Genomic DNA, 14,975 nt, shown 5'->3' with positions numbered 1-14,975 from the left:
TTTATTTTTTTTCTAAGCGTGCACTCAAATTTACCTTCTGCTCCTTAGACCAGTGACTTTAAGAGAATTTTATAATCTTAGTGTAAATCATTACTCCTAAAGGAAAAAAAAAAATCCTGCTCTTGGTTTTTCTCTTTTATGGTTGCTCTGGAAGTTCAACATGTATGGTAACTTGCTAGAGGTGTTAGTCTATGTGTATAAAACTAAACATTGTCCATTTCTGACTTGTTAACGATAGATTTTCATCTAATTAAATAATTCAAATTCATCTCTTTTTTTATTTGAAGTGTTTTCCAGTTTTTCAACTCTGTCACTCAACATTAAATGGAGTGGGAAAACAGTTTTTTCTCTCTTTCTTTCTGGCAGAATTACCTTAACCTCACCACTGCCTTAAGAGTAATGTAGGACAGGATGAAAATTACAAGCCAAAATTCTAGAGTCTGTTGTGGAATTCCAGCACCCTCCTCACGTGTGCCGAAGCTGATGTCTGTGTACACTGCTTTCTTCCCATTTCAGTTTCCTGAAAAGAGTTTTCCTTTAGTTTCAGAAGTGCTGCAAACGTGAGCATTTTAACAGCTGGCCTTACAGAGGGCTCAGCGCAGCTCAGAGCTGTGTAAATTAGACAGACTTCAGGGTGTGATGGATGCTGGGCCACATGAGGCGTGTGTGTGTTGGTGTGTGTGTGCATGTCCGTGTGCAGGCTGGCGGGCACAGAAACAGATTCTCATCTGAATACATTGCTATGGTTGGTGAGGTTTTTTTGCTCCTTTTAAGTGAACCGTATCATCTTTTAATAACAGTTTCACAGTCATGTGGTCTGTAAACTTTTGACATGTAATTGAAACTGGAACATCCAGCTGTGAGGACAGTTGATTGGGAAGTAGAATTGATCTTACCTGGTTTTTCCTCAGGTCAAGCTGATGCCTCCCGCTCCCAATGATGACCTGGCGACGCTCAGCGAGCTCACAGACAGCAGCCTGCTTTATGAAATTCAGAAGCGCTTTGGGAACAATCAGATTTACGTAAGTGCCCTTGAAATTGCCTTTTGCATGGCTTTGTCTTGCTGTGTATATTCACCCTTCCGTGCTGCTAATATTACAAGGAGAGGGCTCTTTGTTACTTAGGGTCATGCCGATAGCTTAAGGTGGATTTCTCAGGGTTCAAGTCAATTCTTCTGATTCAGGTATGAGGCGGTTTCAGCAATGACCCACACTTCAGCGTGGTTAAAGTTGTCTACCTGAGGGTAGACAACTTTCTGTCGTCAGGTTTGCTGGAGGAGAAGATCCTGCTTAGAACCCGCAGGATCTGCAGGTCAGTTATAAAAATGCTGCTTGTTTCATCTGCTTTAACTCGGCCACTCAGATCTGGAAAAGGAAGCCAGAGAGGAAAAGCTAAGTGAGCCTTGAGGGCTTGCCTCTGTCTGCATGAAAAAAGATACTGTTTTTCCAAATTATCAAAAAATGTCTTTGTTGAGTAAGTAATTTATACACATATCTCTGATAATAAGATACAGATATCTGACTTAGATGACAAACAGCACGGAGGATTGATTTGCTTGGTTCTACTCTGGTTTATATGTGTTATTTCTTCCAGTACGTGGATCGGTTTTGGCAGTATGTAATCTCAGACTCTCTTTCTCTCTCTCATTGATTTCATTAAATTCAACTCAGAGCAATTCAATCAGAAGGTCTACAGGGAAATCTGATCATGCACATGTCTGCTATCCCTTTTGGATTACACTCTTTTTTTTTTTTTTTTCCCCTCCTCCACTGAGCAATTGATTAAGTAATTTTCATGTAAATGTGAAATCTGAGATTTCTTTACAAGTAATAAATTGTCAGGTGCTGATTAACCTATGAAAATTCAGGGCAGCATCTTAACACTTGGATAAATTGCCTGCCACTGTAAATACACTTAAAACTAAATACTTCTATCAGAATTAATGGAATCGAGTCATCAGCATGAAGAGGCAGAGCCTGATTACTTTGGTCTCTGCTGCTGCCTTGCCACTTGTGTGGTTTGTGCCATTGTCTCTCTTTCCATAATGTCTTGCTGATTATTCTTCCTGTTAACTTCTTAGTCACATTATCAGTAGACCACTGAAGTTTTTATTTTATACTGGAGTAGAGCCGATGAGCAAGGTTGTGACGGTTTCAGGCGCACAGTGAAGGGACTCAGCCATCCGTATGCGCGTATCCATTCTCCTCCAAACCCCCTCCCATCCAGGCTGCCCCATGACATTGAGCAGAGTTCCGTGTGCTACAGGGCAGATGCTTGTTCGTTATCCATTTTGAATCTAGCAGTGTGTACAAACTCCCTCCTTCCTTCATCCTTCCCCCCGCTAACCATAAGTTTGTTCTCTAAATCTGTGTTGAATGGTTCTGATTTCCTTTCTTTCGTTCATGCCTTTCAAGTGGCTTTTTCTCCCAAATAACATTTAGTCCACAGCTTCCCTGGTGGCTCAGCTGGTAAAGAATCCACCTGCAGTAAGGGAGACCTGGGTTCGATCCCTGGGTGGGAAAGATCCCCAGAGTCGGACACGCCTGAGCGACCTTCACGTCCTCTGCCTTCCCGTGTTCACCACCCTCGTCGTCCTGGCCCCAGCAGCCTCCTGCCTTCCTAGAGGAAACTTCACCCCTTTTCAGTCTGATCTTACAAGGAACTAGGGCCATTTTTGTGAAGCAAAAATGTAATCTCAAAACTCTCAGCCGTAGAACTTTTCGGTAGCTTGTCATTTTTCGTGGAAGGATGGCCACATGTCCTTATTCCCTGTCTGGCCCCTAAACACGATCATTGGTGATTCCTAGTCACTGCCCTCCTTCCTGCATCTGGGACTCCCCTTAGAATTTTTCCCTGGAGTTCTCTTTCTCCCTCCATGAAGTGCAAAGCTTTATAAACTCCCTCTCGGTACTTTTTCAGTCTCTAAGTAAACCTTCCCAGGGCTTCCGGATTAAGTTACTGTGGACCATCTTTCTTTGGCTTTCTGCACACACCACTAAGTGGGAGCCAAATAATGGCTTTCATGTTTCTCTTTGAAACCCTGATAGATCCTTACCTTTTCTGCCTTGTTTGATAATATATGTGTGCGTGCTAAGTCATTTCAGTTGTTTCCAACTCTGCAATATGGACCATGGCCCGCCAGGCTCCTCTGTCCACGGGATTCTCCAGGGAAGAATACTGGAGTGGGTGGCTGTGCCCTCCTCCAGGGCATCTTCCCGACCCAGGCATCGAACTGGTGTCCTGCACTGGCAGGCAGATTCTTTACCATTAGCGCCACCTGAGAAGCCCCATTTGATGATATAGGGGCTGTTAATTTAAAAATTTGGCTGGAAGTCAGCATATTAGACATTTCTGTGCTGTTTCTGATCCTTGCAGAAAGCTGTTTTATCATTAAAATTAGTGTTTTATCATTAAGCAAGTTATTACTGCATGCGTAATTACTTTGTATAGATTAAGAAAGTTCTGTTATATTAGTAGTTTTCAAAGTTATTATTATTTTTAATCAAGAGTGGGAATTGACTATTATTAAATGCTTTTTGCATTTATTGAGGTAATCATATAAATTTTATTCTTGACTTCTTAGTAATACAAATTATAAGAGTTGATTTCTGATATGAAGCCAACCTTGAATTACTAGAATAAAGCCTCTTTGGTTGAAATTTATTATTTGTTGAATGTATTATTGGATTCAGTTTGTATTTTTCTCATTATTTTAGCATGTGTTTTAGTGAAGGAAAACAGCCTATAATTTTCTTTCAATATATTTGTTTTTAATACTAAGTTTACACAGACCTCTTAAAATGAAGTGATTCATGTTCCCTCTTCTGCTACTTTCTGGAATAATTTGTATGAAGTTTGTTTATTTTTACATCAGTGTTGGCAAGAATTCCCTGGTGAATTCTTAGTTTTCTTTGCGGGAAGGTTTTAGACCTAGATTCAATTTTTTACCGAAAATCTAGTTAGAGTTCTGACATCTTATTGCATTTGTTTTGGTAAGATTGTGGATTATCGTCCACATCATCTAAATATCCCTCTTCATCTGTTCCCACGTCAGTGGGATCCGTAGTGATGTCTTACTTGGCATATTGGTGGTCTGTTTCCTCTTCTTTCCTCAGTCAGTCTTGTTAGGACACCAGGTTTTTATTTGACTTTTCCAATGATCGCCTTTTGGCTTTAGTTTATTTACTCCATGGTTTTTGTTTACTAATTCCATTCATTTCTGCTCATATGTTGGTTACTTATTTCTGATAATTTCATGTTATTTGATGAGTTCCTAGAAACAGATACTTAGATCATTACCTGCCTATATTCTTTTTTAACATACATTTCAGGCAATAATTTCATATCGAGTATATCTTTAGTAGCATCTCACATGTTATGATATATCATAATTAAAATGTTTTCTTATTTGCATTATGATTTCTCTTTTTGACTCATAGGTTATTTGCAAAATGTATAATCACCACTCTTTTGGTGATTTTCTAGCTATCCATGGTGAATTTGCATCATAATCCATGATCAGAGAATGCACTTTATGTGACTCAAACCCTTTAAACGTACTGGAACTGGCTGGTGTTCAACTTAAATGAACATACATTGTGCAGTTCTTGGTAATAGTGTTCAATGCGAGTTAATTATTCCACTTGGTAATTATTTATTTCAAAATTTCATCCATGTATTCAATTAATTACTTAAGACAGTCATTTCACTTGTTGCATGTTCAATGGGACAAGCTTATTGGTTTAATTTTATGTGAATTTGACTTTTTATTTACAAACTTTTAAAACAATTCACAAAATGTTAAAGTGTGATTTTTATTTATTCTCTATAGTTTTCTCAGTGATTTTAAAATTATACAATATTTAACTTTAAAAGTGCTATTTATGTGGTCCAATAACAATTTCTATCCTTTCCATTTAATAGACTTTTATTGGGGACATCCTCCTGCTGGTTAATCCATTCAAGGAGATTCCAATTTATTCCACCATGGTGAGTATAAAATTTAAAATGTCCTTTAATGATGTAGAGTAACCACTTATTAGACATACCTATTGTGTCAAATGATTAAGAAGAAAAATCAAAACTGGGAGTAAAATCAAGCTCCTCAGAAAATTCTGCCCTGAGTGGTTACATAATAGTGACTTTATTTTTTTCTGAGAACATATTGAAAAGGAATGTTATTCTATCAAAAGAGTCCCTTGCAATTGTCATGTGTGGTTCTTATGACTGTGGTCCCTAGGCAGACTTCTAAAATCAAATATTGTATTAACTCTGTGTTCCCATGCATTTTTGACTAGTTCAAGATCGGTTGGTTTAGAATTCTTCTCTGAACACTTTCAGAAGAGCCCTGTGATGTGTAGGTAATTGGATCAGACAGGACGGTGCTGCCTTTACACATTTTCCGAGCCTTTCCAGCTTTAATCATGAGAGTCAAAATTAAAAGAGAAACTGCTTTTGAAAAAGTATTCCAGGCAACTGAAAGCACAGTATGATTTTTGCCAAGTGTTTTGGGATCAAAATGCCATCGTGGGAACTCTGTTTCTTGTGCAACCACAGGCTGCCTCCAGTGTGAAGCAGAATTCTTGGTGGGGGAGCAGGAGATGAAAGGAGGAAGCCTGTGTTCTTGAAGCAAGGATGCCCTTTAGATGCTGGAGGTGGGGTGGAGACAGGGAGGGAAAGAGAGAGGGAGAGAGACAATCCCAACGAATCAACCAAGAATTAGCACAGAAATACTTCTTGGGTAAAACAGGGTCCCTCACTGCCCGACCCTCCTCTCTTCTTAGCAAAAGTCAGTTCCACTGCTGCTTTAAAGCTGCCTTGAAACCTGCCCACTCTCCTCATCCCACCCAGCCCAACCCCAGTCCCATCCCTGGGCTGTCTGCAGATGTATGGAAGTAGGATTGACTAGGGCAAAAGGAATTACCCGTATTATTTTGGGGGTTATAGGTGAAGATGAAGGAGGAGGAGAAGGTTTGGGAGGAAGGAGAGGAGGACACGGGCATACTGCTGTGTATAAAATAGATGCCAGAAGCAATAAAGACCCACCGTGTGGAAGAGGGAACGCCACAACACTCTGTACCGAGCTGTGTGGGATCAAGTGATTGAGTGAAAGTCGCTCAGTCGCGTCCAACTCCTTGCGACCCCATGAACTGCAGGACGCCAGGCCTCCCTATCCATCACCAACTCCCGGAGCTTATTCAAACTCATGTCCATCATGTCGGTGATGCCATCCAACCATCTCATCCTCTGTCGTCCCCTTCTCCTCCTGCCCCCAATCCCTCTCAGCATCAGAGTCTTTTCCAATGAGTCAGCTCTTCACATCAGGTGGCCAAAATATTGGAGTTTCAGCTTCAACATCAGTCTTTCCAATGAACACCCAGGACTGATCTCCTTTAGGATGGACTGGTTGGATCCCTTTGCCATCCAAGGGACTCTCAAGAGTCTTCTCCAACACCACAGCTCAAAACCATCAGTTCTTCGGTGCTCAGCTTTCTTTATAGTCCAGCTCTAACATCCATACATGACCATAGCTGGAAAAACCATAGCCTTGACCAGACGGAGCCACCATTAGAGATGTTTAAAATGTGCCGAGAAGGGCATCATTGCGCAAATGGTTTGTATTTACAAGTGAGACTCAAGATTAGAGATTTATGTGCTTTTGTGTATTGGAAATGTATCAGTGTCTTCATGGGGGAAAGGATCATGAATCCTTTTGACAGAGATGCCGGCCCTGTTCTCCAGGTCTCTGAGCTGTACCTGAGCAGCACGGGGCAGCCGAACCCCTCCCTGCCGCCTCACATTTTCTGCTGCGCGGAGAGAGCCTTCCACCAGCTTTTCCAGGAGCGGAGACCTCAGTGTTTCATCCTCAGGTGAGCCCTCCACCTGCCCCAGCCCCAGGCTCGGCTCTGCCCTGGGAGCTTGGCAGTAAACCTGTCCACATTTCCTCTGCTTTTCGTTTACTGACTTCCTCATTGGTTTGTGTCCCTGTAAGTCTTTGCAGTGGGTACACTTGACTCGCTACAGAGGAGAACCATCTTTGTTATTACAAACGGCCCTGGGTGTGGCTGGATCAGTTTCAACAAACTTAACCTGAAGCTCAGTTCATTTTGAAGATTTACATCTTAGAACCAGTGCGCCTTGCTTTCAAACCTTAGAAAACACTGGGAAAGAAATGCACGCGGGACTAGTATTCCACCTTTCTCCAAAATGTGGTGCTGAGCGAGACACCGTGCAGCAGCCTGCAGAGGTGAAATTTCCCAGCTGCTTCTAGGCATTTACCTTGGCTCATGTCACCAAAATTATACACCCAAAGTCATTTTTATTGGAATGCGATGGCAGTGTTAGCTCCTAAATGTCAAGATGCTCAGGAGGGTCATTTACATTGGAGCGAAAAAAAAAACTGTATCGCAAGAAGTAAGGGTGAAATGTGAGTGTGTACTGATAGAGAATTAAAGAAATATTTCGGTATCAAAGTACAATCTGCATTGAGAATTATGTTGTATATCAGGCTACACCTCCATGAGAGGGGGACATCCATGAATACCCCTGTCTTTGCATAGTTATCCTCAATAGCATCAGTTGAAGACTGAACATGTAAATAAAGCTTTGCACAGCCTGAGTCAGAGCGAGATCGAAGAGTGAAGAGGGAACCCTGGAAAGAATCCAAGTAACATTAAATCTGTAAATAAGCACTTCTGTATATACTTCTGTATTATTAACCCCATCAGAATCCCATGGAAGGTCAGATCGGCGTGTTGCAGACTTCGGTCATGTGGTTTTCAAAATAGCTGCAAGTGGCTGTTTCTATACCTGCTTTGAAGGGTCCCCCGGTGGGGGTTAGGGGACCCTGGCATTCTTGAGCCAAGACATGCTGCTTTTATCTGCTTTATCTATTGGGTTTCCTGGTCTTGCTTAGACAAAAAGGGAAACTTAAAAAAAAAAAGGGAGATGGCAAGGCGTGTGTAGTCGTGTTGACAGTGATAACAACCAATGTTTTTGAGAGTTGCTGATGTCAGCCCCTCTGCTAGGCGCCGTCCACGCGTTATCTTGTCCATTGATTTAGTGATCTTGTAGGATGCATGTTACTATGACCAGTGTTATTGCTGTTATTTTATGTGTCAAGGGCTGAATGTTAGAAGGGTTAGATCCTTAGTCCGGGGTCTCCCTGGGATGTGAGTCCAACAGTCTGGCTCCTGAGCCTGAGTGCCCCCTGCCCACACTCACAGCCATGCTCATCCACTGCCGCTCACCTCAGGGGGCTTTCGGAGGTCCCCCCAGCCTCCCCTAAAATGACCGTCACAAATCCACAGCCTTAACTAAATTCTCACTGAATGCACTTAATTCTTGTCAAAAACTTTGGTTCTTAGCGAAGTTCTGAAGAGCCAATGATGTCTTTTGGGGACCTGCCAATTACAGAGCTCCCAATGCCAAGCATGTTCCATCAGTGAAGAAATCTGCTTGTTTCTACATGCCCTTGCTCATGGGATTGTTTTTCTATCAATAGTAAGATTTGTTAATTTTCCACAGAACTAGTATTCCTTTGGGACATCTTTAAAGGCTAATGATGCCATGTATCAACTCGTTACTCAGAAAAAAAAAAAAAAAAACATTTTTTTTCATTCAAGGGTCAAGAAATGAGGAGCACATCAGTGACCACAGGGATCTGGTGATGCTCAGTTGAGGCGTTTTCTTTCTTCTTTCAAGACTGGTGTTTGTACTGATGTGTAGCTTCCCTTGATTGTCTTCCCTACCGTGCAGCTTTCTGTATTTACACTAATGAGCGAACCAAGTGGGAAAGTCAAATGATGGCATGTTCTCGCTGAAAGTCGGCATGTTATTTGCTTACCTTCTTTGTGTCTGAGAATTACTGTCTGGTTCCTTTTTTACTATATTTGCCAAAACAGTAAGCATATATTTTTTCTGTCTTATTTTAGTGGAGAAAGAGGATCTGGAAAGTCTGAAGCCAGCAAGCAGATAATGAGACACCTCACCTGCAGGTCTGGCTCCAGCAGGCCTATATTCGATTCCAAATTTAAGCATGTAAGTCACTGGTTTCAGTTAGAGACTATGGGGGGATCGGAAAAATCTGATTGCAAATAGAAGGGGAGGAATCTTAATAGGCTTTAAGTTGAACCATAGGACTTCCCTGGTGGCTCAGATGGTAAAGAATCGGCCTGCAATGTAGGAGACCTGGGTTCCATCCCTGGGTTGGGAAGGTCCCCTGGAGAAGGGAAAGTATTCTTGCCTGGAGAATCCCACAGAGGAGCCTGGTGGGCTAAAGTCCGTGGAGTCACAAAGAGTCGGACATGACTGAGTGACTTTGACTTCACTTTAACTATAAGTTGGTCAAAATTTGTGAAAATAAAGGAAAAAAGATGGAGGCTCTGTGCAAATGAATATTGTTGAAGTTAAGGTTTGTTTTCTTGTATGTATTTTAATATATTGTGGACATACTCTTTTGTATTCACTCAGAACAGTTGAACTGAAAATGTGTAATATAATTAGAGTTGATTACTTTTACCGATAAAGAGACAGTTTGGGGAGTAGATAGGATATATCTGTGGGGATTGACCAGATAAGCATCTTTTGTAGGGAATCACTGAGAGCTGATTGAGAGCCTATTGGCAGCTCAGAGAGGGGTCCAATTTCACATAGTAAAATTCAGTGTATTCAAGGAGACACCTGAAGTAGTCTGATTCTCTTGTCTTTACACTATTCTAGCAAGTTCTGTTAGCATGTTTATCAGATTATAAGGAGAAGCTCTTCTCAGTTTTTCACTTCACAAAAAACGTACGATAAATCCCTCTGCAGTGTATCTGTGGTATCATATGTGTTCCTTCATGACGTTAATTCACAGCCATTTATTACGCTTGATCTGTACACTAGGCACATGCATAATTCTACAGCACAGCTCAAAGTAATCTCACATTTTGGGCCAACCTGGGAAAAGCAGTGTGGCTTTGAGTCCTGTCACTATAGACATGGCTTGTGTTTCCCTTGGCAACTTCAAAACTGCTGAGGTCAGCTAGGAGAGCAGTTGTTTCTAGTCCCTGTATTTGAACTTCAAGCTGTGGAAACAGGGACTTTCCACGGCAGTAGGTTTATTGGAACATGAAGTTCATGTTTTGGGAAAAAACACAATTGCCTGGGACTTTTCTTCACTAATTCTGGTCCAAATGAGTTTCAACTTTAAGACATTCAATCCCATTTAAGTTCCTTAAATCAACATTTATTGAGCAACTCTTTGTACAGAGCAGAGTGATGGGGTCGCCCTGATTAAGCCATTATCTTTTATTGAGGAGGGTACAAGTCTTTACTTTTAGAAAGGCCAATTGGTTACCTACTACCATAATAATAGGGCACAGCTCTTAATGGCAGAACTACGAACAGTTTATAGAAAAAAATTCCAATATAAATAGGAACAAATCATGCCAATAAAATGTGAATCAGTGAATACTGAGGAAATACATGTTTCCCTTTGCCTGTATTTTTATTTAAAGTTTTATTATGACACAGTCTTCTTATTATTTTGTTTTAAAGTTGAGTAGCAGAACATCCCATGGAAGGAGGAGCCTGGTGGGCTGCAGTCCATGGGGTCGAGAAGAGTCGGACACGACTGAGCGACTTCACTTTCACTTTTCACTTTCATGCATTGGAGAAGGAAATGGCAAGCCACTCCAGTGTTCTTGCCTGGAGAATCCCAGGGACGGGGGAGCCTGGTGGGCTGCCGTCTATGGGGTCGCACAGAGTCGGACACGACTGAAGCGACGCAGCAGCAGCAGAGCAGAATCAATTTGCCTTTTTTTTTTTTTTTTGCAGTGTTTCTCTTAACACATTTGTTTGGTGCCACCTATTGGCCAGGAGGATGATAAAAGAGGAAACAACACCACTCATTGCTTCAGTTCACGCTTGAATCATGGGTCAGCCGTGCACAGTGAAGACATGCATATGTTTATATTTTGCTCAGCGGCTCTCATCACTTGTACATCTTTACTGTCATTCTGTTACCGTGACTAAACACACCGACCCAAGACACCACTCAGGTTTTAATCCCAGCTCCACTATGTATAAGTTTTCAATCTTGGGAAATTTTCTAGATTTGTCAGTTTCCTTTTCTATAAAATGGAGACTCTCGTTGTGAGGATTAAAAGATGTAATAAACACATACATGCATATACAGTCATACATACGTATGTATGTATGTATTTACAGTTATATATAATTTTACACATAATGACATACATGTACAGATATACATATAAATGTACATTCATGTATGCGTATATATAATTGTGTGTGTGTGTGTGTGTGTATATATATATGGTTCCTGGCACATAGTCAGTACAATATAATGTGCAATATAATTGTTCTCTACTATTATTAACAAAAGCAAAATTAAATTCTGCTGTTTGTTGAATACTTACCATGTTACAGGCACCAAGCTGAACACTTCGTACACTGGACTCTGATCATCACTGAGTTGTTCTATTTAGAATAAAACAAATGAGGTTTGGAAATTTATAAAACTTGCTCAAGGTTATAGCATTTGTCATTATCAGAGTTGGAGTCTGAGGGCAGGTGTCTCTTATTCCAAGGCACATGCACTGAATTATTTACCCTATAAGGAAATGGCAACCCACTCCAGTGTTCTTGCCTGGAGAATCCCAGGGAGGGGGGAGCCTGGTGGGCTGCCGTCTATGGGGTCTCACAGAGTCGGACACGACTGAAGCGACTTAGCAGCAGCAGCAGCAGCATACTTCCTTTCTAGGAGCATGTCATTAATTACTTTTTATATTCATTTTCTGTTATAAAAAAATCCGTGTATTAGCATATACAATGCCAATGTATGCTCTGCTGTGCTATGCTAAGTCACTTCAGTCGTGTCCGACTCTGTGTGACCCCATAGATGGCAGCCCACCAGGCTCCCCTGTCCCTGGGATTCTCCAGGCAAGAACACTGGAGTGGGGTGCCATGTCCTTCTCCAATGCATGAAAGTGAAAAGTGAAAGTGAAGTCGCTCAGTTGCTCAGTGACCCCATGGACTGCAGCCTACCAGGCTCCTCCATCCATGGGATTTTCCAGGCAAGAGTACTGGACTGGGGTGCCATTGCCTTCTCCAATGCCAATGTAACTAGAAGCCAAAAAACACTTTAAAAATTTTATTCGATTCTTTTTTATGAGTTTTAAAACGATTATTTGAAGGAACTACTGTAAAGGTTTAAATGTGATATAATTACAGTATAATCTTGCTATATATTTATTTCATATTAAGTTGTTGGGGAAAAGGCAAAATATAGGACCTTCATAAGTATTCTTTCAAATTACTTTTCAGAAATATTTCTGCTATTACCACTAACAATGCACTCTTGTGATCTTTAAATTTAGGTTATTATAAAGAGACCTAAATCACAGAGTTTGTGTAAGGATTCATTGTTTCTCTCCAAAAGTTCAAACTTCAAAAACAGACATTTTCATATATTTCACTGTTTGCCCAACATTTATTTAGTACTTAGACCTGTGATTAGAATTAATGTTGTTTTGCAATCTGTCACAATATAAAATACTTCCAGGAGAATTGAATGCCTTAGTGGAGCAGTATCCAGAAAGTTAAAGAGGAGCTGCAAAATTTTAAAATTTAGAATAAAATTCTTATACTGTCATCAGAAATTGTAACCGCCACCCAGTGTATCAATAAGGTGTTATTGTGGCCCTCTTGTGGCTGATGGAGGAACTGCATGTAGCTTGTCAGCACCTTGAAAGATGGCTTCCCTGCTGGTGCAGTGGGAAAGAATCCACCTGCCCATGCAGGAGACACAAGAGACGGGGCTTCGATACCTGAGTCGGGAAGATCCCATGCAGGAGGGTATGGCAACCTACTCAGTATTCTTGCTTGGAGAATCCCATGGAACCGAGAAGCCTGGTGGGCTACAGACCATGGGGTCACAAAGAGTTGGTTACAACTGAGCATGCATGCATATCTTGAAAGATCAGAAAAATACTTTTGAACCTTCCAGCTTTTCATTCTTTTGGAAGAACTGATGGGTCATCTTCATCATCACGGTTCAGTTCAGTCACTCAGTCGTGTCCGACTCTTTGTGACCCCATGGACTGCAGCACGCCAGGCCTCCCTGTCCATCACCAACTCCAGGAGTTTACTCAAACCCATGTCCATCGAGTCGGTGATGCATTCAAACCATCTCATCCTCTGTCGTCCCCTTCTCCTCCTGCCCCCAATCCCTCCTAGCATCAGGGCCTTTTTCAGTGAGTCAGTTCTTAGCATCAGGTGGCCAAAGTATTGGAGTTTCAGCTTTAGCATCAGTCCTTCCAATGAACACCCAGGACTGATCTCCTTTAGGATGGTCTGGTTGGACCTCCTTGTAGTCCAAGGGACTCTCAAGAGTCTTCTCCAACACCACAGTCTAAAAGCATCAATTCTTCAGCGCTCAGCTTTCTTCACAGTCCAACTCTCACATCCATACATGACCACTGGAAAAACCATAACCTTGACTAGATGGACCTTTGTTGGCAAAGTAATGTCTCTGCTTTTTAATATGCTGTCTAGCTTGGTCATCAGAGAAGGCGATGGCACCCCACTCCAGTGCTCCTGCCTGGGAAATCCCATGGACCGAGGAGCCTGGAAGGCACAGTCCATGGGGTCTCTGAGGGTCGGAAACGACTGAGGGACCTCACTTTCACTTTTCACTTTCATGCATTGGAGAAGGAAATGGCAGCCCACTCCAGTGTTCTTGCCTGGAGAATCCCAGAGACGGGGGAGCCTAGTGGGCTGCCGTCTATGGGGTCGCACAGACTCGGACCAACTGAAGTGACTTAGCAGCTAGGATGGTCATAACTTTCCTTTCAAGGAGTAAGCGTCTTTTAATTTCATGGCTGCAGTCACCATCTGTAGTGATTTTGGAGCCCAGAAAAAATAAAGTCTGACACTGTTTCCACTGTTTCCCCATCTATTTGCCATGAAGTGATGGAACCAGATACCATGATCTTAGTTTTCTCAATGTTGAGTTTTAAGCCAACTTTTTCACTCTCGTCTTTCACTTTCATCAAGAGGCTCTTTAGTTCTTCACTTTCTGCCATAAGGGTGGCGTCATCTGCGTATCTGAGGATATTGATATTTCTCCCGGCAATCTTGATTCCAGCTCGTGCTTCTTCCAGTCCAGCATTTCTCATGATGTACTCTGCATATAAGTTAAATAAGCAGGGTGACTATATACAGCCTTGACATTCTCCTTTTCCTATTTGGAACCAGTCTGTTGTTCCATGTCCAATTCGAACTGTTGCTTCCTGACCTGCATACAGATTTCTCAAGAGGCAGGTCATGTGGTCTGGTATTCCCATCTCTTTCAGAATTTTCCACAGTTGATTGTGATCCACACAGTCAAAGGCTTTGGCATTGTCAATAAAGCAGAAATAGATGTTTTTCTGGAACTCTCTTGCTTTTTCGATGATCCAGCAGATGTCGGCAATTTGATCTCTGATTCCTCTGCCTTTTCTAAAACCAGCTTGAACATCTGGAAGTTCATGGTTCACATATTGTTGAAGCCTGGCTTGGAGAATATTGAGCATTTTCATTATCACGGGTACAATTAATTGTGAGAAAAGAATAGCATTAGTTCTATAGTCAATTTTTAAGGATATACATCAAGAGAGAATTTCAGAGGCCAGAGTTTTCTGAGGGTCTGTGGTAACAACACTTTAAAGCTGCAAACAGCTGTCTCTGCAGTAGCACCTTGCAATGAGACGCACTGGGTCCAAGGCTTCATCTAGAATTCTAATTCCTGCTCCCGCGGGGAGAATGGTTGGCGTGGAGTGAAACCAGGGTGTGGGAGGGTGACCCAGGGGGTGGGTGCAGAATGGTACCTATACGCGGGTCAAAAAGCAGGTTGGAAACAGATGTGTAAGTGAATTTTTTATCTTTAAAAGAAATTCTGATCATTGCATATATTAACTCTTAATTCATCC

General features: G+C 41.7%; 1 protein-coding gene across 2 annotated transcripts in view; it reads left to right on the top strand.

Annotated features, from left to right (window-relative positions):
• MYO16 (myosin XVI) overlaps positions 1-14,975 on the top strand; it is a 517,517-nt gene that overhangs the window by 253,672 nt on the left and 248,870 nt on the right. For both annotated transcript variants that reach the window (XM_044927086.2, XM_044927087.2), the window contains exons 11-14: positions 912-1,022; positions 4,924-4,989; positions 6,742-6,869; positions 8,934-9,039. In XM_044927086.2, the coding sequence (XP_044783021.2) occupies positions 912-1,022; positions 4,924-4,989; positions 6,742-6,869; positions 8,934-9,039 (411 nt within the window). The remainder of the gene's footprint in view (positions 1-911; positions 1,023-4,923; positions 4,990-6,741; positions 6,870-8,933; positions 9,040-14,975) is intronic.

Source organism: Bubalus bubalis, chromosome 13 (assembly GCF_019923935.1).
Source record: "Bubalus bubalis isolate 160015118507 breed Murrah chromosome 13, NDDB_SH_1, whole genome shotgun sequence".
NCBI classification, from domain to species: domain Eukaryota; kingdom Metazoa; phylum Chordata; class Mammalia; order Artiodactyla; family Bovidae; genus Bubalus; species Bubalus bubalis.
This window is presented reverse-complemented; position numbering and strand designations above follow the sequence as displayed.